The sequence below is a fragment of the Stegostoma tigrinum genome, chromosome 31, assembly GCF_030684315.1.
Source record: "Stegostoma tigrinum isolate sSteTig4 chromosome 31, sSteTig4.hap1, whole genome shotgun sequence".
Taxonomy (NCBI): Eukaryota; Metazoa; Chordata; class Chondrichthyes; order Orectolobiformes; family Stegostomatidae; genus Stegostoma; species Stegostoma tigrinum.
Window position 1 is genome coordinate 39,710,673 of NC_081384.1, and position 25,770 is coordinate 39,736,442.

The 25,770-nt window shown below is 46.8% G+C and overlaps 1 protein-coding gene across 3 annotated transcripts in view; it reads left to right on the top strand.

Moving 5' to 3' along the window:
- The window catches only part of LOC125466175 (1-phosphatidylinositol 4,5-bisphosphate phosphodiesterase delta-3-like), a 151,208-nt gene that overhangs the window by 12,943 nt on the left and 112,495 nt on the right, over positions 1–25,770 (top strand). For all 3 annotated transcript variants that reach the window (XM_059638836.1, XM_059638837.1, XM_059638838.1), the window contains exon 2: positions 4,653–4,808. In XM_059638836.1, coding sequence (XP_059494819.1) covers positions 4,653–4,808 — 156 coding nt within the window. The remainder of the gene's footprint in view (positions 1–4,652; positions 4,809–25,770) is intronic.

Genomic DNA, 25,770 nt, shown 5'->3' on the forward strand with positions numbered 1-25,770 from the left:
TGTGCTGACGTAACGAAAGTTATTCTCCACACTCTGCATATCCATTATGCTCAGCAATATCTGTCCTGGTCACTGACTCACTCCCCACACTCAAGTGACTCCATTTCCAAACACTGTCTCTGGAAGGTCCTGATTTAACCCACTGCTTTCTGTAGCAGCACTGTCCTGTGTTTAAACACACCATGATGGTCCATACACCTCTGCACCATGACAACTGACACAAACCTCAAAAGCCCAGAGTGTGTCTCAGCAGCTGCCATCGTTTCTTGTGATCCACTGTTCTCCAGGATGTTGGGATAATTGTTAAATCAGAGTTCACCTCAATGTCGTTGATCCTGGCTCCACAAATTGATGCAACACACACACCAACCCCCATCTCCTCATAAAACCCCTATACTCATATTACACCCCCCCCCACAACCCCTTTAATCACCCCTCCTCACAAACCTCCATCCCATTGACCCCTCTCCACATTCTCAGACTCGGCCCCATACTCAGAAACCCCCCCCTTTCATTTAATAGACTCCTCCAAAATAACCCCTAGAATCTGCCTAGACTGTTCGCAAACAAAACTTTTCACTCTACCTAGGTGCATGTGACAACAATAAATCAAAACAAACCCTGAACACTCATTGCACCCACCCTGGACAACCCGCTTTGGTCACCCCATCCCCTTCTCAGTCCTCTACCACTTATTGACCCCTCACTACATTTAGACCCTCCACACAATCTCTCTCGGACTCCTCAAAACACCCCTTCTCAAACTGCCCCCGCCCACACACATTCCCACTCCCCAACAGTCCTTTTCAGTGACTCCCTTTCACTCTCCAGACCTTCACTTCTCACAGACACACCTCCACACTTTTACTCCCACCACACTCTCAGACCCTCCACCCTCACACAGAATCCTCCTCAGAAAGAAAAACCCTCTACGCTCACCCCCTCTCATTGACAATCCCCTTTCACAGATCCTCATCCCTCTCAAACAGACCAATCCGTTCCTTCCCTATGCACAGTTACTGTCTCTCCTCTTACATTAACTTCCTTCACACATAGCTGAAATCCCTAGCCCACAACATGGCATGGTGGCTCAGTGGATAGCATTGCTGCCTTGCAGCACCTGTAGATCCTAGGCTCAATTCCAGCCTCAGAAGTGGAGTTTGCATTTTTAACCTGTGTCTGTATGGATTTGCTCTGGTTTCCTCGCACAGCCCAAAGATGTGCAGGTTAGGTGGATTGGTTGTGTAAATTGCCCATGGTATGCAGGGATGTGCAGACTACTTGAATTAGGCATGATAAATGCAGCCTTTCAGGAATAGAACATAGAACATAGAACATTACAGCACAGTACAGGCCCTTCGGCCCTCGATGTTGTGCCGACCTGTCATACCGATCTCAAGCCCATCTAACCTACACTATTCCATGTATGTCCATATGCTTGTCCAATGATGACTTAAATGTACCTAAAGTTGGCAAATCTTCTACCGTTGCAGGCAAAGCGTTCCATTCCCTTACTACTCTCTGAGAAAAGAAACTACCTCTGACATCTGTCCTATATCTTTCACCCCTCAATTTAAAGCTATGCCCTCTCGTGCTCGCCGTCACCATCCTAGGAAAAAGGCTCTCCCTATCCACCCTATCTAACCCTCTGATTATTTTATATGTTTCAATTAAGTCACCTCTCAACCTTCTTCTCTCTAATGAAAACAGCCTCCAGTCCCTCAGCCTTTCCTCGTAAGACCTTCCCTCCATACCAGGCAACATCCTAGTAAATCTCCTCTGCACGCTTTCCAAAGCTTCCACATCCTTTTTATAATGCGGTGACCAGAACTGTACGCAATACTCCAAGTGCGGCCGCACCAGAGTTTTGTACAGCTTCACCATAACCTCTTGGTTCCGGAACTCGATCCCTCTATTAATAAAAGCTAAAACACTGTATGCCTTCTTAACAGCCCTGTCAACCTGGGTGGCAACTTTCAAGGATCTGTGTACATGGACACCAAGATCTCTCTGCTCATCTACACTACTAAGAATCTTACCATTAGCCCTGTATTTTGCCTTCCGGTTACTCCTACCAAAGTGCATCACCTCACACTTGTCTGCATTAAACTCCATTTTCCACCTCTCAGCCCAGCTCTGCAGCTTATCTATGTCTCTCCACAACCTACAGCATCCTTCGTCACTATCCACAACTCCACCGACTTTAGTGTCGTCTGCAAATTTACGAACCCATCCTACTACGCCCTCATCCAGGTCATTTATAAAAATGACAAAAAGCAGTGTACCCAACACTGATCCTTGCGGTACACCACTAGTAACTGGTCTCCAGGATGAACATTTCCCATCAACTACCACCCTCTGTCTTCTTTCAGCAACCCAATTTCCGATCCAAACTGCTATATCTCCCACAATTCCATTCCTCCGTATTTTGTACAATAGCCTATTGTGGGGAGCCTTATCGAACGCCTTGCTGAAATCCATATACACCACATCAACCGGTTTACTCTCATCTACCTGTTTGGTCACCTTCTCAAAGAACTCAGTAAGGTTTGTGAGGCATGACCTTCCCTTCACAAAACCGTGCTGACTATCCCTAATCAATTTATTCTTTTCTAGATGATTATAAATCCTATCCCTTATAACCTTTTCCAACACTTTACCAACAAGTGAGGTAAGGCTCACTGGTCTATAATTACCAGGGTTGTCTCTACTCCCCTTCTTGAACAGGGTGATAGTGCGTCTTTCTTCCCAGCAGATCTACAGGATCTTGTGCAGGCAGTATTGTGGTACTATAGACTGTCACAGAAAATACGTGCAGCCAGGCATTCACCTCCAAGACTGTCTGTGTATGGTTGGCTGGTTATTTAGTAGAGTCCCTTTCAGCTGCAGAAAATTTCAGAGTTGACACAGAACACTCTAAAGGACATTTAGTGAATCAAATGGATTTTTAATGTAAGTCAGTCCCCATATTTGGAGGTGGTGGTGTACAAAGGGTATGAAAAGGTTAATACCTGTGGGCATCTTAAAACACCACCCACTATAAAAATATCATATGGATTTGTAAACAGAAGAGTCTAGGATTTCAAAGGGTGAGACCCAGTATCTGGTCCTGCTCAAGACTTTGCAACATTGCTTGTCCTATCAATGGAATTTGTAACTAGCTGTTAATGGGCAACACGTTACCAGGACAAGTTTTTGAGAAGATTTGTAGCTTGGGTTCTGGATGAGGTTGCAGACTTGCTTGTCGAGCCGGTGTGTTTGGTTGCAGACGTTTCATCCCGCTGCTAGGTTAACATCATCTTTGCGCCTCTGGTGAAGTGTTGGTGTTCAGTCACGCTTGTTATTTATATGCGCCGGTTTGCTGGGGTGGCTGGCGTCACCTCCAGTTCTGTTTTTCAGTGGTTTGTACATTGGGTCCAGTTCAATGTGTTTGCTGGTGAAGTTCCAGTTGGAATGCCAGGCCTCCAGGAATTCCCTGGCATGCCCTCGGTTTGACTTGTGCTATTATGGATGTGTTGTCCCAGTCGAATTTGTGCCATTCTTTGTCAGTGTGTATTGAGGCCAGTGAGAATTGGTTGTGCCTCTTGGTGGCTAATTGGTGTTCGTGGATCCTTATTGTCAGTTTTCTTCCAGTTTGGCCTATGTAATGTTTCTCACAGTCCTTGCGTGGTATTTTGTGTATTACGATAGTTTTCTTGGTTGTGGGTATGGGATCCTTTACATTCATCAGTAGCTGTTGCAGGGTGGTTGTTGGTTGGCAGGCTACTCTGATACCAAGGGGTCAAACACACAGACAAGGAGGGACATAAATTCAACTGGGACAATACATCCATAATAGCACAAGCCAAACAGCGACACACCAGGGAATTTCTGGATACCTGGTATTCCAACCGGAACTCCATCAACAAGCACACTGAACTGGACTCATATACAAACCACTGAAAAACAGAACTGGAAGAAATGCCAACCACCCCAGCAAAACCGGGGCATATAAATAACAAGTGGGACAGAATGCCAACACTTCACCAGAGGCGCAAAGATGATGTTAACCTAGCAGCAGGATGAAACATCTGCAACCAAACACACCGACTCAGCGAGTAAGTCAACAACCTCACATTACAAGGACCTTTTCTAGTGGTTTCCCTTTTACACACTAGACCATCAAGCCCTGTAGATCCCTGGTCTGAGAGGACGGTGGCAGTAAACATACTATATGCTGAGGTTTAGACTTGCTTTGACTGCCTGCATAATGACAGGGATATATTGAGGTTTTAGAAGTCAACTTGGGTGTTCTTATTCATGGAATGTGCTTAAAAATTCAGAAAAATATAGTTATGGGAGTGAACAGGAGAATGAGATTAGTCCAAACGCTTTAGGCTGAATGGCAGATTTTGTCTGCAATGTGCAGTGATTCTAAAAACAGGACTGATTGCAAAGAAGAAGCCATGAATCTGGTCAAATGACTATGACTGAAGTTAAACATTAAACATGGAATGAAAGGGTTAATTAGCAACTTTTCTTCAATATTTTCATTTTGGCGCTCACCTTTGTAACTTAGATCCCCTAACAGCAAATAAGACGGAATCTTTCTGGATGTTGTGTTTTTGAGTTGCTGCCTTCTCTGACCTATATTGCCGTCCTGACTCTTGCAGCACTTTACGAAGATGAAGATGTGAAATTTATGATGGCAGGCAGCAACTTACAGAAAATCAAATCGAGATTGTGGAAGAAAGAGCGACAGATGAAACTGCAGGAGGATGGCTTGACTGTCTGGTGTGAGTCCAAATCCCGGAAAAAGCCTTCTACTTGTGAGTATTTCCCTGTGGGCACAACATCACATACATCACTGCTTTGATTGGCACAGTTCTGCCTTAAGCACCAGGTCGTGAAATTATTATTTATGAAATATTCTGCTACAAAAATGCAGACTGTTTCCCCCAGTCTACTGTGGAACAGCAGAGAGCACATAACCCTTCAGACTTGCTGAAGCAGTAAACGGGAAACTGAGAGCAGACATCAGAATGAAGAGTCAGACCATGCTTTGCTTTCGAGGCTGTTAAAGAGAAGGCCTTTAATCGGATGTTTAAATAACATGCTATTTGATTGTGATGGAGGTAAACTAGCCCCCCTCGTCCTTGTTGACTTGTCTATAGCCTCTGTGGTTAAACACATCATCCTATGCCTCTCCTGCATGACTTAGCTGTGTGAGATGACACACATCTTCCATTCTTATCCATTAAATCCTGGCCAGAGGGTCATTTGCAGTGATTTCCCTCCTTGTTCCTGTATCATAATCTGATTCATCTCCCTTCCCTGTGCAAGATTTAACGAACCCACTCCTCTTCCTTACTTGAAATGCTGTAGCTCCATGGCATCATATCATAGCGCCCCTACAGTGCAGATAGATGCCATTGGTCCATCGAGTCCTCACCAATCTGCCAAAGAGCATCCCACCCAAATGCACTCCCACACCCTGTTCCTATAACCCCACATTTACCATGGCCAATCCACCGAGCCTGCATATCTCTGGACACTACAGGGGAATTTAGCATGGCTAGTTCACCTTCCCTGCACATCTTTGGACTGTGGAAGGAAACCGGAGCACCCAGAGGAAACCCGCGTGGACACGGGGAGAATGTGCAAATTCCGCGCAGACAGTTGCCCAAGCTGGAATCAAACCAGGGTCCCTGGCGCAGTGATGCAGCAGTGCTAACCACTGAGCAACCGTGCCGCCCCTTGTCCAAAGGCAGCATTAGTTTTAACAAGTAGGTGGTGACAGCGAGTTCTTGCCTTTTATCCACCATCTCTTGACTTCTCCACTGTTGTTAAATTATTTGATTAAATGTTTATCCCACATCCTGCACTTGATGAGTGGAAATTAAATATTGGAAGACTGAAGTCAATGTCTTTAGTACCTAATTCAAACTCGTAGCTGCCAAATATAGACCTTTTTCACATCAGCAGCCTGTGACTAAAGCAGATGGTTGATAACCCTTGATATTATACGTGAGCCAAGCTGTGTTTTGAATCACATATCCTCTCTGTCACGAATACCCACTTATACCCATCTTCACAACATCATCTGACTCCACCTCTGTCTCATTTCCTCTACTACTGAAACCTTATTCGTACCTTTTACCTTTATTCATTCAGGATGTAGCCGTCGACAGCTGGGCCTGCATTTCTTGCCCATCTCTACTTGCCTTTGAGAAGATGGTGATACACCACTAATTTGAACTGCTGCAGTGCATTTGCGTTAGGCAGGCCCACAATGCTGTTAAGGTGGGAATTTTGAGATTTTGATCCAGCGACAATGAAGGGACAACAAAATATTTCTAAGTCAGAATGATGAGTGGCTTGAAGGGGACCTGGTAGGTGGTGGTGTTCCCATACATCTGCTGCCCTTGACCTTCCAGTTGAAAGTGGTCATGAGTTTGGAAGGTGCTATCGCAGGATCCTCGATGAATCTGAAAGATGATGCACACTGCTCCTGTGGTGATGGAGGGAATGGTCATTTGTGGATGCGGTGCCAGTCATGCAAGCCACTTTGCCCTGGATGGTGCCAAGCTTCTTGAGTGTTGTTGAAGCTGCACTCATCCAGGCAAGCATTCCATCACTCTCCCAAATTGTTTGCATTATGGACAAGCTTTGGGGAGTCAAGAGGTGAGTTGCTCAGTGCAGGGTTCCTAGCCACTGACCTGCTGTTGTAGTTGCTGTATTTACATGGCTAGTCCAGTTCAGTTTCTGGTCAGTGATAACCCCAGGTCCAGTTCAATTTCTGGTCAATGCTAACACCAGGGTATTGATAGTGGGCGTTCAGTGATGGTATTGCTATTGAATGTCAAAGTGCGATGGTTAGATTCTATCTAGTTGGAGATTGGCATTGTCTGGCATATGTGTATTGTGAAAGTTACTTGCCACTTGTCAGCCTAAATCTGGATATAGTCCAGATCTTGCTGTGCATGGACATGGACTGCTTCAGTGTCTGAGTTGTCACAGATAGTGCTGATCATTGTGCAGTCATCAGCGACCATCCCCACCTCTGACGTTTTGATCAAGGAAAGGTCATTGATGAGGCAGCAAAGGATGTTGGGCCTAGAGCACTCCCCTGAGGAACTCCTGAAATTGAAATGACTGATCTCCAACAGCCACAACCATCCTCCTACATGCTAGATATGACTCCAGCCTGTAGTCAAGACTATTCCAATACACCCTTAGCTGGTTTCCCACACACGACCCCCTTTGAACTGAGGTTATCTGAAAGTCTGCTGCCCATATCCTTATTTGCATCAAGTTCTGTCTTCCTTCTTTCCCACAATGGCTCAATTTTAATATTATCATTCATGTTCTTAACACCCTGCATGGCCTCACTTTTCCTTATCCCTGTTATCTCTTTTAATCTCACAGCTTCTGAAATGTCTGAGCTCCTGCGGTTTCACTAAGTCCAGCCTGTTGAGCACAGCATCACGGAATTGTGATGGTAGAAGGAGATCCTTATACCAACACTGGCTCTTCAAACAATTCTCATGACCTAGTGCTGATCTCCTGCTTCCCCCCTCCTTATCCCTGCAAAAATTATTTCTTTTTAAATGCCCTCCGAATGGCTCAATAGAACCTGTCTCCACCGCACATCTAGGCAGTGCATTCCATACCACAACTATTCATTATGTGAAAAAAATGTTCTCCCATCACCCTTACATCTTTTGTACACCAGTTTAAATCTGTCCTGTTGTTGTTCTTCCTTTATGGGCAGGAACAACTTCTCCCTATCTACTCTATTCATCCCAAACATGATTTTGAAAACCTCTGTCAAACCTCCTCTCCCCCTTCACTGGGATATCACAGCTATTACAGATACATGGCTGAGGGAGGGTCAGGACTGACAGCTCAGTGTTCCACAGTATAGGTGCAATAGGAAGGATAAAAGGGAGGCATGTGAGGAGGGGGGGGGGGTGGTGACATTTTTGTTTGGGGAAAGCATCACAGCAGTATTTAGAGATGTTTCTGGAGGATCATCCAGTGAAGCCAAATGGATGGAACTCAGAAATAAGAAGGGGGTGATCACTTTGATGGGATTGTACTATAGGCATCCCAACAGCAAGTGGGAAATTGCAGAGCAAATGTGTAGGGAGATCGCAGATGGTTGTAAGGATAATAGGGTTGTAATATTAGGGGATTTTAACTTTCCAAACAAAGCCTGGGACTGCCATAGTATTAAGGGCTTTGGTGGGGAGGAATTTAAGTGTGTTCAATAAAACTTTGCCAGTCACTATGTAGATGGCCTACTAGAGAAGGGGCAAAACACAGCCTCCTCTTGGCAGGGCAAGTGACCAAGGAGGAGCACTTTGTGACCAGTGACCATAATTCCATTAGTTTAGAATATATATGGAAAAGGACAGGCCTGATCTACACGTTAAAGTTCTAAATTAGGACAAGGCCAATTTTGATGGCATTGGGTAGGAACTTTCAAAAGTTGATTGGGGAAAGCTGTTTGCAGATAAAGGGACATCTCGCAGGTGGGAGGCTTTCAAAAGCGAGATAACAGGAGTTCAGAGATAGCATGTTCCTGTTGGTGTGAAGGGGAAAGCTGTCAAGAAGTTGGGAACACTGGATGACAAGAAATATTAAGGCTCTGATCAAGAAAACGAATGAGGCATATGTCAGGTATAGACAGCTGGGATCAAATGAGGAGCATAGGGGATATAGGAGAACTCTTTGGAAGGAAATCGGGGGGGGGGGGGGGGGGGGGGCAAAAACGGGACATAAGATAGCTTTGGCAGATAAGATTAAGGAGAATCCAAAGAGTTTCTACAATTATATTGAGGTCAAAAGAGTAACTAGGAAGAGAGTAGGCCCCTTTAGAGATCAATGATGACATCTGTGTGGAACCACAGGAGATGGCTGAGATCCTAAATAAATATTTCATGTCAGTAGTTACTCAAAGACCTGGGAGCTAGAGCACTTAGGGGAAATACAAAGTGATGTCTTGAAAAGGAGCCCATATTACAGAAAAGGAGCTGCTGGAGATGTCAAAATGCGTTAAGATAGCTAAATCTCAGGACCTGATCACAGGTATCCTAGGTCATTGTGGGAAGCTGGGAAAACATTGCAGGGCCCCTAGCAGAGATATTTTAACAACGAGTGAGCTGCCGATAGACTGGAAGGTGGCTGATGTTCTGCCATTATTTAAGAAAGGCTGCAAGGAAAAGCCAGAGAACTCATCTAGTATCTCACCCATTTCTTACAGTTCCACACAAAGGGCAGCCTTGTTGATCTTTAGGGAGTCCCGTTCTCTCCCTAGTTACCCTTTTGCTGTTAATGTATTCGTAGAATCTTTTTGGATTCTCCTTAAGCCTTTTTGCCAAAGCTGTCTCATGTTCCCTTTTTTGCCCTCTTGATTTTCCTCTTAAGTGTACTCCCAACTGCCCTTATGCTCCTCTAGGGATTCACCTGATCCCAGCTCTCTATACTTGCAAGAGCCTCAATTTCCTCTAAACACCCAGCATTCCCTACATCTACCAGCCTTGCCCTTCACACCAATAGGAACATACTGTCTCTGGACTCTCTCATTATCTTATTTTTAAAGGCCTCCCGCTGTCTAACTGTCCCTTTACATGTGAATAGCTTCTCCCAATCAACCTTTGAAAGGTCTTGCCAATACTGTCAAAGTTGGCCTTACTCCAAGTTAAATCTTTAGTTTTTAGATCTGGTCTATACTTTTCCATAAATATTTTAAAACAAATGGAATAATGATTGCTGACCCCGAAGTACTCCCCCACTGACACCTGAGTCACCTGCCCTCCCTTCTTTCCCAAGAGAAGTCAAGTTTTGCTCCTTATCTAGTAGGCTCACCCATATACTGAATAAGAAAATTTTCTTGCATACGCTTAACAAATTCCTGTCCATCCGATTGCCCTTAACACTTTGGCAGTCCCCATCTATATTTGGAAAATTAATTCCATACCATTCCTTGATCAAGTTTTGAGATCTGACCTTCTCTGCAGAAAACCATGCTGTCTATCCCAAAAAAGTCCATATTTTTCCAAATATCAGTAAATCCTACCCTGAAGAATCTTCACCAATAATTTCCGTATCACTGATTATAAGGCTCATCGGCCTGTAATTTCCTGAACTATCCCTGTTGCCCTTCTTAAACAAAGGAACAATTTTGACTATTCTTCAGTTCTCTGACACCACTCCTATGACTAAAGTGGACACAAAAATTTTGTACAAGACCCCAACATTTTCCTAACCTGTCTTCCTCACCATTCTGAGATAGATAACATCAAGTCCCGGGGTCATGTCTAGGTTAGTGGTTTTTAAAACACCCATGCCGCCCTTTTCTTTGTTGATGTGCTTTAGAATGTCAACAAACCCTGTCCCAGACTCACCATCCACCACTTCTCCTTTGTGAATACCGATGCCAAGTATTCATTAAGGACCTCATCCATTTCCTCTGGTTCCACACATAAATTCCCTCCTTTGCCCTTGAGTGGGGCTATTTTCCCTGAAGTGTCGGAAGACTAAGGTGACCTTATAGTCATTCATAAAATCATGAGGGGCATGGAGAGGGTAAATAGACAAGTTATTTTCCCCATGGTGGAGGAATACAAAACTAGAGGGCATAGATTTAAGATCAGAGGGGAAAGATTTAAAAGGGACCTGAGGGGCAACTTTTTCATGCAGAAGGTGGTGCTTGTATAGAATGAGCTGCCAGATGAAGTGGTGGAGGCTGGTACAGTTACGATATTTAAAAGGCATCTGGATGGGTATATGAATAGGAAGGGTTTAGAGAGATATGAGCCAAATGCTGATGAATGGTACTAATTTATATTGGATATCTGATCAGCATGGATGAATTGGACTGAAGGGCCTGTTTCCGTGCTGTATATATCTCTACGACTCTATGACCTACCCTTTCCTCTTTTCTTTATATGTGTATAAAATGCCTTGAGATTTTTTAAAAAATCCTGTTTGCCTAAAGACATTTCATGGCCCCGTTTAATCATCCTAATCCCTTGTTTGAATTTTGTGCCGCTGCTCTTGTATTCTTTGAGGGCTGTGTCTGTCTTTAGTTTCCGAAACCTTATACATGTCTCTCTTTTTTTCTTTTTGACTCAGCTGTCAATTTCTCTTGTAATCCAGTGTTACTGAATCTGTCTGTTCTTATCCTTCATTTTCACAGGAACATGCAGGTCCTGAATTCCAGTCAACTGGCCTTCAAAAGATTCCCACATGCCAGATCTGGATTTACCCTCAAACAACCACCCCCAATTCACATTTCCCACTTCCTGCCTAACAATGTGTTAGTTAATCTTCCCTCAGTTTAGTGCATTCACCCAAGAATGACTTATCTTTATCCATAAGTAACTTAAAACTTACAGAATTATAGTCACTGCTGACAAAATGCTCCCCCCACCACTAAAACTTCTATCACCAAGTTGGGCTTATTCCCCAATACCTAGTCTAGGACAATCCCTTGTCAAGTTGGACTATTTGCATATTGTTTTAAGAACCTAACTGAACAGGCCTAACAAAATCCCCCATACAAGCCCCTAGTACTAAGCGGGCCCTATTCAATATAAAATCACCCACCACAATAACCCTGTTATTTTCACATTTTTCCATAATCTGTCCATTTATTTGTTCTCCTGTCACCTGCTGGTTATTGGGAAGCCTGTAATATAATCCCATCATAGTGAGTTTTGAGAAGATTTGTAGCTCAGGTTGAGGTTCTGGATGTGAGTTTGCTCGCTGAGCTGGAAGGTTAGTTTTCAGACGTTTCGTCACCATTGTAGGTAACATCATCAGTGAGCCTCCGAAGCGCTGGTGTTATGTCCCGCTTTCTATTTATCTGGTTAGGTTTCCTTGGGTTGGTGATGTCATTTCCTGCATTGGTGATAGCCACAAAACGACATGACCTACTATCACTCATATCCTTACATACAGATAAGGAAGGACACCACTTTGATCGGGACAACACATTCATCCTAGGACAAGCCAAACAGAGACAGGCACGAGAATTCCTAGAAACATGGCATTCCAACCGGAATTCCATCAACAAACACATTGATTTGGAGCCAATCTACCATCCCCTGTGAAAAAGAACAGGAAATGACGTCACCAAATGCAGGAAATGACATCACCAACCCAAGGAAACCTAAACAGATAAATAGAAAGCGGGACATAACACCAGCGCTTTGTCGGAGGCTCACTGATGATGTTACCTAGAATGGTGACGAAACATCTGGGGACAAACCTTACAGCTCAGTGAACCAGCTTACATCTCAAACACAATAAAGACCCACTCTCTTGTGGACTGAGAGGACGAGAGTGCTGTCTTGGAGGTGAAAGGAGGACGTCGGGTTGGCTGTGCACCCTTGCGACCAGTGGATCTTAATGCTGGCTTCGGCCTAACGCTGGTTCAGGGGAGCAGCCAACCTGCAACGATGGCTGCGGCAAGTGCTCGTGCCCCAGGTCAGGGGGTCCGGAACACCATCCGTGTTTCTGTAAAGAAGGTGGATGAAGGTGCACCTGTGGACCGCACCTTCTTCGTGAAGAGGGTCCTGTTGGACTGTTGTGGGTTTGCTGCTGCGGACATTTACTGCCTGCAGGATTTCCCCGGAGGGGGTTTTTACGATGTGACCTTCCGGAGTGCCAAACTTTGCGAGCACTTCCTGGAGGTTTTCAAGGAGAAAGGAGGTGAGGGCCCCCTCTCTGTATTGACCGCTGTCCCACTGTTTGTGATGCCAGCACAGAGGAGCCGTATGGTGACTGTACACATGTACAACCCGCATGTGCCAGCAGTTGATGTCCTGACCTTCCTCGGAAGGTATGTGAAGGTGGAAGGGGACCTAACTGACATCGTGGACCCCTTTGGCATCTGGACGAGTAAGAGGCAGGTCAAGGTGACGCTGAGGATGGGCGCAGACGGGAATGTCGCACACCCACCGTCCAGCTTCGCGATCGGCGGGAGCAGGGGCTACCTGACCTATGCAGGGCAACCTAAAGTCTGCCATGCCTGTGGTAGGTCAGGTCACATGGCGGCCGACTGCAAAGTCACCATCTGCAGGAACTGCAGGGAGGAGGGACACCTTGCAAAGGATTGCCCATGAGAGAGAAGCTGCAACCTTTGCGGGGAAGCGGGCCACTTCTATAGGGCATGCCCGCAGTGGGGGACCACCTACGCCCAGGTCGCCGGCAGGGGAAATGCGGGGCCAGCCCCCCCGGAGGAGAGGAAGGCACCAGGGCCCAGCAAGGACCCCACTAATGTGCAGGAGGGCCAGGCCGTGCAGGAGGGCCCGGCCCTGCAGGATGGGCCCGAGGCCAGCAAAGCACCCCTGCAGGCTCCGATCCCCCCCCGACAACCCGGAGCCAATGGAGGCGGCGACAGGCAACCCAGGGGAGTGGACTACAGTCCGGAAAGCGAGGAGGAAGGTGTGTCGACGGGCCCAGGAACCGCAACAATCAGGAGGGAAGAGGCAGCTACAGGGGGGCTATAAGAGCTCCTCTGACGAGGAGGATTCGGAGAGGGCCCACCCGAAGCAGAAGTTAAAGGTCTCGAGGGGGAAGGAAAGCAGCACCCCGCTTCCAGGTGACGGGAGGCGTCCTGAGGCTCACTCCAACACCCAGTCAAGTGCCGCTGGAGCACTGGAGGGTCCCCCGGAACTTCCAGGCGGGAAGGAGGAAACAGCACGTCCCCAGCCTGATCCGGAACCGGACCCTCCTGCCTCCGCACCCCTGGCGGGGGCATGCCACCCGGAAGGCAGCACAGACGGTTTCCTGAGCCCAGAGAGCGTCCAGCAGTTAGCCCGGGCAATGGGCATGAAGGGACAGATGGAGGGGCTGGACCTTGGACCTGGGGAGGGTACTGCGGTCACTGCCCACAATGGGGGTACGAATTGCGAGCATTAATGTGCGCAGCGTCAAGTCAACCGCGAGATGTGTGTCCACGTTGGCCTACCTGACCACCATCAAGGCGGACCTCCTGTTTCTGCAGGAGTGCGGGATACCGCACCTCGGCAGATACGGGAAATGGTCCGGCGCCTGGACCTGTGGGCCTTCGATCTGGTCGGGGGGTAACGACTGTCGCTCCTCGGGCCTGGCTATTCTGCTGCGGGGGCACAACTTCACCTCTCAAGTTCAGGAGGTGGTGGTGGGGCGCCTCCTAGTGGCTGACATCACCTACAGGAATGCTCCCCTGAGGCTGATCAACGTGTACGCCCCAGTGGTACGGAGTGAGCGGTTGGACGTCCTGCAGCGGCTTCCACCCCTGCTGGCTACGTCCAGGCCGGTCATCCTAGGCGGAGACTTCAACTGCATCATTGATGCAGATGGAAGATCCGGCGTGGGGACAGCGGGTGGGGGGATTCAACTGGACGTCACGTCCAGATTCCTGATGGGCACGGTGAAGGACGCCAAGCTGCTCGACGTCTTCAGCACCCCTGCAGACGGAGCGCAGCAGAGGTACACCTGGTCGCGGCCAGACGGGTCTATCCGCTCAAGGATAGACTTCCTGTTTGTGTCACGGACGTTCTCGGTCAGATCCACTGGTGTCGAGCCGGTGTTCTTCTCTGACCACTGCCTCCTGTTGGCCGACTGTCACTTACAGGACGACCAGCCGGCCGGCAAGGGGACGTGGAAGCTCAACACGACACTGTTGACCCCAGAGAACGTTGAGGAGCTTAAGAGGGAGTACACCGGTTGGAGAACCGTGAAACCCCTCTTTGAGTCTCCAGGCGACTGGTGGGAGACGGTGAAGGAGAACATCAAGAGGTTCTTTGTCCTCAAGGGTGTTCAGAAGGCAAGAGAGAGGCGGGGAAAGCTGTCGCGACTCCAGAAAAGGGTGCAGAACCTGCTCCTTCTGCAGTTGATGGGGGTCGATGTCACGGAGGACCTCCGCGAGGTGAGGGGCCAGCAAGCCTCGCTCTTCGCCACGGAGGCCTCCAGGATAATCTTCCGGTCCAGGGTCCGCTCTGTGGAGCAGGACGAGACGTGCTCGCGTTTCTTCTTTCAGAAGGTGCACAAAGAGAGCTCTGTGCTTAGCCGGCTGAAGGAGGACGACGGCTCGGTGACGTCATCTCGGCCCGACGTTTTGAGGATCAGCAGATCCTTCTATGCCGGACTGTACGACACGAAGCCCACGGACAGCACGGCCTCCGAGTCGTTCCTGTCGTCTATCACGGAGGTCTTAGACGACGGCACGAGGGAGTGGCTGGACCGGCCGATATCCCTGGACGAGCTGGCCAGAGCCCTCATGTCCTTGCAGAGGAATAGGACTCCCGGAAGTGATGGCTTACCGGTCGAGCTGTATTCTGCTCTGTGGGGCCTGGTCGGCCAGGACCTGCTGGAGGTGTACGATAGTGCGCTTCGGGCAGGGGAAATGTGCAAGTCCATGAGGAAGGGCATCATCACCCTCATTTACAAGAGGAAGGGGGAGAGGGAAGAAATTAAGAATTGGCGTCCCATTTCACTTTTGAACGTGGACTACAAAATCCTGGCCAAGGTCATTGCCAACCGGGTCAGGTCTGTCCTGGAGTCGGTGATTCACCCTGACCAAACCTGTGCTGTGCCGGGCAGGAAGATCGCTGAGAGCCTCGCGCTCATCAGGGATACGATCGCCTACGTACAGGACAGGCGGGTGGACACCTGCCTCATCAGCCTGGACCAGGAGAAGGCCTTCGACAGGGTCTCTCATGCTTACATGAGGGGCGTCCTCTCCAAATTGGGGTTCGGGGAGGGCATCCGCAATTGGATCCGGCTGCTCTACGCCAACATCGTTAGCGCAGTCTCGATCAACGGGTGGGAATCAGACAGTTTTCCTGTTAGATCTGGAGTCAGGCAGGGCTGCCCGCTCTCTCCTGCCTTGTTCGTGTGCTGTGTGGAGCCCTTCGCCGCCTCCATCAGGAAGGACGTGAGCCTGAAGGGCGTGACTATCCCAGGCAGCGGAGGCCTTCAGGTCAAGACCTCCCTGTACATGGATGATGTCGCCGTCTTCTGCACCGATCGTCGGTCGGTGAGTAGGCTGTTGGACATCTGCGGCCAGTTTGAACTGGCCTCGGGTGCCAAAGTCAGTAGGGGTAAGAGCGAGGTCATGTTCTTCGGGAACTGGGACGACTGCTCCTTCATCCCCTTCACCGTCAGGACAGACTACCTGAAGGTGCTGGGTGTTTGGTTTGGTGGAGCTGGGGCATGCACTAAGACTTGGGAGGAGCGTATCTCCAAATTTAAGCAGAAGCTGGGCAGGTGGACGCTCCGGTCCCTCTCCATCGCGGGTAAGAACCTGGTTGTCAGGTGCGAGGGGCTTTCGGTACAGTTGTATGTGGCGCAGGCCTGGCCTATTACCTGGACCTGCGCCGCTGCGGTCACCCGGGCCATCTTCCACTTCATTTGGGGGTCGAGGATGGACCGGGTCCGCAGAGACACCATGTACAAAGACCTGGGAAATGGGGGAAAGGGCGTACCGAATGCCACCCTCACCCTGACGGCTACCTTTGTGTGTGGCTGCATCAAGCTGTGCATAGATCCTCAGTACGCAAACACCAAGTGCCACTACTTACTGAGGTTCTACCTGTCCCCGGTGTTGCGAAGGATGGGCCTGGCCTCGTTGCCGCGGAACGCTCCGAGTAGTTGGACCGTTCCGTACCACCTGTCCTTCGTGGAGAAATTTTTGAAAGGAAACACCTTTGACCACAAGGCCGTCAGGCAGTGGTCAGCACGTAGTATCCTCAGGACCCTTCGGGAAAAGGAGAGGGTGGATCCCGTCGTGTGGTTCCCCATGCAGACTGCCAAAGTCGTTTGGCAGAATGCCTCATCGCCAGAACTTTCAAACAAGCACAAGGACATTGCTTGGCTGGCGGTGAGAGGGGCTCTGCCAGTGAGATCCTTTATGCATGCCCGGAATCTCTGTACCACCGCACGCTGCCCTCGAGGTGGCTGCGGGGGGGACGAGACTGTCGATCACCTCCTACTGGAGTGTGCCTATGCGCAGGAGGTCTGGAGGGGGATGCAGTGGTATTTGTCGAGGTTCGTCCCGAGCAGCTCCGTGACGCGGGACTCCGTGCTCTACGGGCTGTTTCCGGGGACGCACACCGAGACCAACATCAACTGCGCCTGGAGGACCATCAATGCGGTGAAAGACGCTCTTTGGTCTGCCCGCAACTTGCTGGTCTGCCAGCTGAAAGAACTGACCCCGACCGAGTGTTGCAGACTGGCGCACTCCAAGGTCCAGGGCTACGTGCTGAGGGACGCGCTAAAGCTTGGGGCAGCCGCCGCCAAGGCGCGGTGGGGAAAGACCACCGTATGAGCCCCCTCGTCCAGAAAAGGGAAAAGAATCCTATCTGGTAACTGGGCCCAGCTGGCGCCTTCCCCAACTGGTCAGGGGGCCAACTGGGACTGTGCGGGGTGACGACTGCCGGGGCGGTTTCTTTGCTTTGTTTCTTTTTTCTCTGTTTTGTTTTTTTTTTCCCTTTAGTTGGTGTACGTACCCCCGGGTAACCCGGAGTGGCTTGCATGACTGGGTAGGTGTATAAATGTTTTATTTTTTGTACATTCTATGAATAAAGTATATATTTTTTCAAAAAAAAAGTGACGAAATGTCTGCAAACTAACCTTCCAGCTCAGCGAGCAAACTCACACCCAGAATCCCATCATAGTGGTTACTTCCTTCCTATTACTGAACTCCACAAAACTTTGTGCTTTACGTACTGCTCTCTCCTCTTGTCCGGCCGCCTTTAATGATCTGTGCACAATTATACTGAGGACCTTCAATGCCTGCAATCCTTTTTGAATTTGTAGCCCATATTTTGTATTGTCTTTCAATGATTTTCTTAAGAAAGAGTTTCATCCCACACTTTTCTCTGCATTGAATTTCATCTGCTACCTATCTGCCCACTCCACCAACTTGTCAACTATCTTTTGAAGTCCCACACTGCCCTCTTTACAGTTTATTATTCTTCCAGGTTCCGCATCATTTGTAAGCTTTGAAATTATTCTCTGTACACCAAGATCTAGATCATTAATGTGTAACGGGAAAAGTAAGGGTTCCAATACTGACCCCTATGGAGCTCCAGTACAAATCTTTCAACCCCAAAAAAATCCATTAACCATTACTGTAATCCCTAGCATTCAGCCAATTTTATATCCACATTGCCGTTGTCCCTTTTATTCCATCACCTACAACTTTCCTTGTGACTTTGTTGTGCAGCACTGTATGAAGTTCATTTTGGAAAATCCACCTGGACAACATCACCAGCTGTATCCTCATTGAGCCTTTCTGTTCCCTTGTCAATAAAGAACTCCAAGTTTACTTCAACACTACTTCCCCTTTGGAAATCTGTGCTGACTCTTCCTAATCACCCACAATTATACACTTAGTTCCGAATCTTTAATTTAATCCTCTTTAATTGTTTCTCCACCACTGAAGTTAATCGCTGGGATTATCTTCACAATCTTTCTTGACTGAGGCCATAATGTGTGCAAGCCCACCCTCTAGCACCTTCCCAGGGTATAGGGAATACAGAAAGATTACGGCCAGTGCCCCCACAATTTCTACCCTCACTTTCTTCAAAATCCTGACCATTCACAGTTTTAATTGCACCAACATTGGTGTTTGTTCTTCAGCTGCCTGCCCCCATGATTTGCAATACCGTCCCCAAAACCTATCCCTCTGTAGTCCTCATTTAAAACTTGTCTCTTTGACCAAGGTTTTGGTCGCCTGACTTTGAGCTTTGGTGTCAAATCCTGTTTAATAGTGCTGTTGGGCGCTTTGGGATGCTTTGTTATGTTAAAGGTTCAGTATAAATACAGGTTGTTGTTAGTAATTAGGGTAATAAAAAATGTGAGAGTTGTGTACTAGAAGGCTTCTGCAACATTTGAGGCCTCAAGATTGAAGCACTGTAACAAATACAGCTACCAGGATATCCATTACAGCAATCTCTCCTGGAATGCAAAATATCCTTGTAGCTGTCCCTTGGTTGAATTTCACCTGCCAACAGAAAAACATTGTGAGAATATTACGTATCTAACTGGGAGGCTTTGGTTTGTATCTTGATCTCTAAGTTTCCCCCAGAGTCTGGGAGTTCACTTCAACAACACAAGTCATCTTTTCATAATCAGCTTCAGTTCAACAGAAATCGAACTTTTGTAGGGAAGGCAGTGAGCAGATATGGATTTGATCAACTGTGTTTGAGCTTGGCTGTAAAATGTCTCTGTCTTGTATTTCACTGAGGGTGAGAACTTGTGGTGCTTACCTGGCAAGTTTGTTCGCAAACGTTTTGTCACCCTGCTAGGTATCATGGTTAGTGTGCCTCTGGTGAAGCGTCTGTGTTCTGTCCTGCTTGTTATTTATATGTCTCGGTTTGCTGGGGTGGGTGGCATCACTTCCGATTTTGCTTCTTAGTGGTTGGTATATGGGGTCCATCTCTACATGTTTGTTTAATGGAGTTCCAGTTCGAGTGCCAGGCCTCCAGGAATTATCTTGCGTGTCTTTGCTTGGCATGTCCTAAGATGGCTACCTTGTCCCAGTTGAATTGGTGTCCCTCTTTGTCCATGTCTATTGAAATAAGTGATAGCTGATCATGTCTCTTTGATAGCTAGTTGGTGTTCATAAATCCTGGTGGCTAGTTTCCTTCTGGTTTGCCCTATGTAATGTTTTTGGCAATCTTCACACAGTGTCTTATAAATAATGTTGGTTCTGTTACTTGTGGTTGTCAGATCCTTTATTCTCATTACAACTAAGTTGTCCCAGTTTGATTGGGTCAGCATAGCCATCCTCGGACAAACCAAGCAAAGATGCGCATGAGAATTCCCGGAGGCCTGGCACTCAAACCGGAACTCCCTTAACAAACAAATAGAGCTGGACCCCATATACCAAACATTAAGAGACAAATCGGAAGTGATGCCACCCACCCCAGCAAACCGAAACGCATGAATAATAAGCAGGACAGAACACTGACACTTCACTGGAGGAGCACTGATGATGTTACCCCGCAAGGTGACAAAATGCTTGCAAACAAATTTACCAGCTCGGCGAGCAAGTCAACAACCACTTATTTCAGTATATCTCAGAGGGCAGTGGTGGTTGGGGAAATCTGCTGCATTCAGGCCCCGTGGTAAGATTTAATTTGGACTTCAATGTTATGGAAAACTCCCATTGGACTCAGTGGGAAAAATGGATAGGGAATGATACAGAAATTAATGGCACATGTTTCAGGTCCTTTACAATCTATTGTGCACACTCTGTGTGTCTGTTTGTCTGTCTTTTTCCTCTCTGTCTGAATGCCATAAATCAGCCCCTCAAGGTAGCAAAGATTTTCTTTGTCCCCAAAGAACTTTATTTGTAAAATATATTCCAAAGGTTTGAGTTGGATATTACAGAAAGTGCAATAAAATTCATCGTTTCTCCATAAGCATGTTGCACTTGAAGATAGATACCTCAATATAATTTCTGGGTGGTGGAGCTGTTTTGAATACAGAATAGAAGATAGGAGCAGGAGTAAGGCATTTAACCTTTTGAGCATGCTCCATCTTTCAACGTGGTCATGGCTAATCATTGAACTCAGTACCCTAATCTTTACCCTTCCCCCCCCCCCCCCCCCCCCCCCCCCGCCATCCCTTGATTTGTTTAGCCACAAAAGCTACATCTACCTCCTTCTTGAAAACACAATGTTTTGGCCTCAGCCACTTTCTGTGATAGTGAATTCCACAGGCACACCACTCTCTGGGTGAAGAAATTTCTCCTTGTCTCAGTCTTAATTGGTTTGCCCCTTATCCTTAAAGAAGACCAAAAACTCTGGACTTCCCCACCATCAGGAACATTTGTCTTGCATCTACCCTGCTCAGTCCTGTCAGACTTTCAAACGTTTCTCTGAGATCCCCTTCATTCTTTTAAACCACAGTGATTACAGTCTTAAACAACTCAATCTCTTCTCATGTCAGTCCCGCCAATCCAGGAATCACTGGTAAACCTTTGCAGCACTCCTTCTGTAGCAAGAACATCCTTCCTCAGATAAAGAGACCGAAACTGCACACGCTATTTCATGTGTAGCCTCCCCAGTGCCCTGTATTAACGGCACTGACATCATGATCTTGTACACGAATCCTCTCCCTTTGAACACTAACGTACAGTTTGATTTGTTCACTGCCTGCTGCACCTGCGTGTTTACTTTCAGTGACTGGTGCATGAAGATACCCAAGTCTCATTCAACATTCCTTTCTCTCAGTTTACAGCCATTCAAATAATAATTTGCTTTCCAATTTGTGCTACCAAAGTAGATATCCGCAAATTCAACCACATGAAACTGGATCTGCAATGCATTCGGTCAGCCTGTCCAAATCACTCTACACCCTCTTCACAGCCAACCCTCCCACCCTGCTTTATATCATCTGCAAATTTTGCAATAATACATTTTGTAGCCCCCATTAAATCATTAACATTTATTGTGAATATCTGGGGTCCTTATAACGATCTCTGTGGTACCCAATTTGTCATTGCCTGCCATTTAGAAAAAGATCAATTTATTCCTATTCTTTGTTTCCCGTCTGATAACAATTTTTTAACATCTCAATACATTACCCCAATCCCATGCACTTTAATTTTACACATTAATCTATCATGAGGGGTCTTTGTTGAAAGCCTTCCAAAAGTCTAAAGAAACCAAATTCACTGCCTGCACCAATCAGCTCTAGTGCTTACATCCTCTCAGATTTCCAGTAGATTTACCAAGCATGATTTCCCTTTTGTAAATCCATGTTGTCTGTGCCCTATTCTCCCACTGTTTTCTAACTGCTGTGCTATAGAGTCCTTGATAATGAGCTGTATCATCTATCCCACTACTATGTCAGACTTCTTAACCTCCCTTTTTAAAAAGTGGGCTTACATTAGCTTCCCTCTAATCCATCCAAACTGTTCAAGAATCTAAGGATCACTCTTTGGCTTTTCCGTTGAGCTTTGTCTGATTCACACATGTTAGTCATTATTAATCCCCTCTCCTTCGGATCGACACCACAGATACACTCTGAATTTTCTCTTCCCATTCTTTAGATGGACTGAATCTTCTGGGCCTGCCCAGAGCGTTAGAGCCATGCCTGAGGATTTCAATGGCATGAGAGGCCAAAGGCTCAATGTTTGTTATGTTTGTAGAAACATTCAGACATGTCTGATTTCCAGACCTCCTACATGTGCGGGAATCACTTTTTTTCCACCATTTGCATTTTAAGAATCGTCATCATTCCAGCAGATTGGGAATTTAATTTGGGTGTCATTTTGTAATCTTTATAACAGTAAAGTGTTGCCATCTGAGGACATGTACTGGACATGTAGCAGACAAGGTAGGCAGATCCCTCTTAGTGAGGAGACCACTCAGCCCCTTCAGAAAAGAGCAGATTTTTAGTGCCGGTCCTTTGTGTCTTGGGTGAAGGCTGACCATGTTGAGCAGTTCTGAAAGCTGGTGGTCAGAAGAACTTGGCATCACAACTTGAAGGAATACAACTTGAAGGTCAGAGGTGAAGGTTGACTGGGTCCATTATCCTGCCTAATCAAGGCAGCCACACTGGCTCTCTCGAGCAAGTCCAAGTGGGGCAGGCAAGCATGCGTTCAACTTCAAAGAGGCAGTAAGTTAAATGGAGATGGAACATAAAAGAAGTTGGAACAAAAGTGGGATAGCTGTCAGAGAAAGGCAAGGAATTCAATTGAAAATTCCTGATTGTGGGGAATAAAGAGAGTCACTATTAAAGGGGAAATGGAGACAGTGTCGAGTGGAAGGTAAATATGAAGGGTGGGGAACAATGGGGATAACCTGGTGGGGTGGTGAGAGCGAGACTGTAGTGCAACTGAATGGGGGCTGCAGAGTATTAGGGTGAAGTTGTGTAACGTTTTATCAATTGGGATTCAGTCAGGGAGAAGAGGAGGAATGCCTGGAGATTGGAAATGGGCCAGAATTACTATTGGTGAGTGAAGCTGGTCAAAGACAGAGGGAGAAGATATAAGAAGGCCATCAAGGAAGTAAAGGGAGGGGGAAAGTTGAGGGTACAAGGGCAAAGAATCATCAGAAAAGTCACGGAATCAGGATTGCTGTGAAATGTGCAGTTTTTTTTCGAAGGAAGGATTAATCTGCACGTGTTTAGGCTGGGTGTAAACATACCTAAAAAAGGCAATCTAGAATGAAACTGGAAAACGCTTTTGTGGCAGCAGCCTGTTGAGACGATCACCCACTGTAAACTGAAGACCACCAATGTGTAAAATCTAAAACCAATACATGCCAGCCATGCTCCTCATTCCATCAACTTTCACCAGAAGCTGGTGAACATTCCACAGCAATGCTGATGGTGGGGGTGGTATTAGTTGGACTGCAATGTGCAGCCAGCTGCACAGGTCCATTCACAGACCACTGCCAATAAAAGTTAATACATGGAGAGGAAATTGTTCTGTAGGATGAAACTTCCAGAGTTTAAGGGCTGCGTTGCAAGGTTTAATGAGGTAACAGTTGTCTCATTGTGCTATTTGTCAAATGCATAGAGAGGAACAGTAAGATAGTGCTTATGAAGCTTCATATAATCCACGTGTGTGTGTGTGTGTGTGTGTGTGTGTTCGTGTTCATGTGTGTGATGCTTGCCTGAGGTGTTGATAGTCATTCCACTGCTGGTGGTGGTGGTTGCCTTGGCTTTGGTGAGGGGCTGTATGGTATGTTGGTTCCTGAGGTGACAGAAAGCGAGTAAGCTCATGATGTATGAGTTTGAGTGCTGTGGACCATTTTTGATGTGGGAATCACAGCAGGTGTGAGAGAGGCTGTATCCTGGTGTTGCTGTTAGCTGGTCATCAATGCAATGAAGTGAGAGACTGATTAGACGTAAGGCATTTGATAGAGATGGCCATCGTCCAAGATGGTGTGTGATGGCCATCTATGCGGACAATAGCTCAAGGATCATGGAGGACTTGGGAGACAATGATACTTGCTCTGGCAAACTGCACAAGATCATCCAATTGTTGTGGCGATGCATGCAGCCATACCCTTGAATTGACCATGCACTGACTGCCTCCCCTCCTTATACACCCACGCTGTCCTTGGCAACAAGTGGCCATCCATGGTGAACAGGCTGCCTCACACTGTGCTGGAATAACTCAAGGAACTGGTCACTAAATTGTGCGGCTTCCTTCTCCCTCCTCTCTGCTGGCAGTAGGCTGGGTAAGAATCAGAATGCAAGGTCTGCCAATTCAACTCAGGACCAGAATGAATTCATGCCAGGCTGCATTTATAAATATGACACCTGGAAGTACAGAAGGTCCTGACAGGAGAGATAAATCTCCCTGTCTGCCTACCTATCAAATTTGATATTTTACCACATGTGTATGTAATGAGCTTTAAAAAACGTTATAATGTGAGAACCTGACCCACTCCCAAACAGAAATACTTGTCTCTCTCTCTCTGGGCCCACCACAATGCTTAGCCTCAGAAGAGAAAGTTCTGTCCGATGTCACTATCTCTTTAAATTTCACCTGCATGCAATCTTCCTGAATTTTACAGTTAACACAATATAATAACGACAGCATGTCATCATTAATCCTCTTGGAAATAGGAACATGAGGCAATCATTTAGCCTCTATAGCTGTTCTTTTCTTCACTAAGTTGCAGCTCATAGTGACCCAGCTATATTTATCCGGTTCTGTATCATATACTTTAATATCTTTGATTTGAAAAGAACTATCAATCTCATATTTAAAATTTAACAATTGGCTCTATATGAATTGTTGCTTGTTGAGGAGAGTTCCAAACTTCTGTTATCCTTTATCTAAGAGAACTGATTCTAGATTATAATACAGAAAGGTCCGCTTCAAATTGTTAGAATAAATCCCCATTTCTGAAGAAAGGTCCCGACCTGAAACATCAACTTTCCTGCTCCTCTGATGCTGTCTGGCCTGCTGTCCTCCTCCAGCTTCACACAGTGTTATCTCTGAATTTTACTGGCAGCTGGAAAGTGAACTGGGAAGCACAGACGTCAATAAGCTGATTGGGTGCCAGTTTGGCTATGCTGCCTCATGTTATCCTGCTGTTAGGCAGTGAATATGGCCTTAGTAAGGTCATGTTAAGCTGCCATCAGCATCTGGCTGCCGGAATGCCCTTTCCCACCCACCATATGAAGAGGTCACCAACTAAACAGTGAGGTACTTGGAGTTTGGGCTTTATTGCCAAAGACAGGTTCCTGGGCAAGGAAGACAGCGTCTGAAACCCAAACTGGTTCTGTGAATTGATCTGACTTTCAACCCTCTGCCCTGCTCATGTACAGGTAGTTTTCCTATAACACTACTGTTGCATTTGTGTGTGGCCTTGTGCTATAGAAAATCATTATGCTGTACAGAAGAAAGTTCCCTTTGGCCAAACGGTAGCCACTATACATCAAAATTGCATTAGTCAATTCACGTTAACAAAACATGCGTTATAGCAGAAATACTTGTACCATATTTTGCTTACCTATCTACCAAACTGCTCAGCTTTCCTGCAAACCACATCACGAGCCACTTCTTCTAGTGGCACTGCTAAGGTTTCAGCCTTCCCAATCCTGTGATTAGGACAACACAGGCAGTAACTCGCTCTCTATTAGCTGTGGGACACCTTTTCCAGGCACAGTCAATTAGGTGGCTTCCTGAGGTAGAATCATTGACAGATCCTACCCAACCTGGCAAGAGACCCCATCTCTTGGTCTTAAAGCTAAGAAAGCTGTTCTGACCGCCCATGACCATAGTTGGATCTGCATAGTGACGTTACAGAAACTGGC